At 61.6% G+C, this 518-nt stretch overlaps 1 protein-coding gene across 1 annotated transcript in view; it reads left to right on the plus strand.

Moving 5' to 3' along the window:
* The window catches only part of LOC103769508 (ankyrin repeat domain-containing protein 11-like), a 2655-nt gene extending 2224 nt beyond the window's left edge, over positions 1 to 431 (plus strand). The window contains exon 4 of the mRNA XM_008936708.1: positions 103 to 431. Within this exon, the coding sequence (XP_008934956.1) occupies positions 103 to 288 (186 nt within the window). The 3' untranslated portion in view covers positions 289 to 431. The remainder of the gene's footprint in view (positions 1 to 102) is intronic.
* Positions 432 to 518: the final 87 nt, after the last annotated feature.

A 518-nucleotide genomic window follows, 5' to 3' on the forward strand; every position in this document is an offset into this window, starting at 1 on the left:
ATGGTTTCACCCCCACCCGGGGTCCTCCCAGTTGCTGGAAGGTCACGCCCCCATTCCAGGCCTCAAACCACAACACCTCCCCTTGTTTTTTCCCCCCTCCAGACGTGCCTGCTCATGCGACAGCAACACGAAGCTGCCGCCTTGAACGCGGTGCAAAGGATGGAGTGGCAGCTGAAGGTGCAGGAGCTGGACCCCGCGGGGCACAAATCCCTCTGCGTGAACGAGGTGCCCTCGTTCTACGTGCCAATGGTGGACGTGAACGACGACTTTGTGCTGCTGCCGGCATGACAGTTCAAAACCAGGAGACATCACTGAAAACTGGCACGGACGGGAGCCCTCCGAGGTCGGGCGGTCGAGCTCACATTCACCCTTCCCGCTTGCTGATGAATCCCTGGTCAGAGGAGGAGGAAGCAGCTCTCAGCAGACGACAAAACCATCCGAACAGGAATTGCACTTTCTTCACCAGGCGTCCCTCGCGCCCGGACTGACGGCGGCTCCGCCGGGTGGCACGCCGGGGG

The sequence above is a fragment of the Merops nubicus genome, unplaced genomic scaffold, assembly GCF_000691845.1.
Source record: "Merops nubicus isolate BGI_N331 unplaced genomic scaffold, ASM69184v1 scaffold34293, whole genome shotgun sequence".
Lineage (NCBI taxonomy): Eukaryota > Metazoa > Chordata > Aves > Coraciiformes > Meropidae > Merops > Merops nubicus.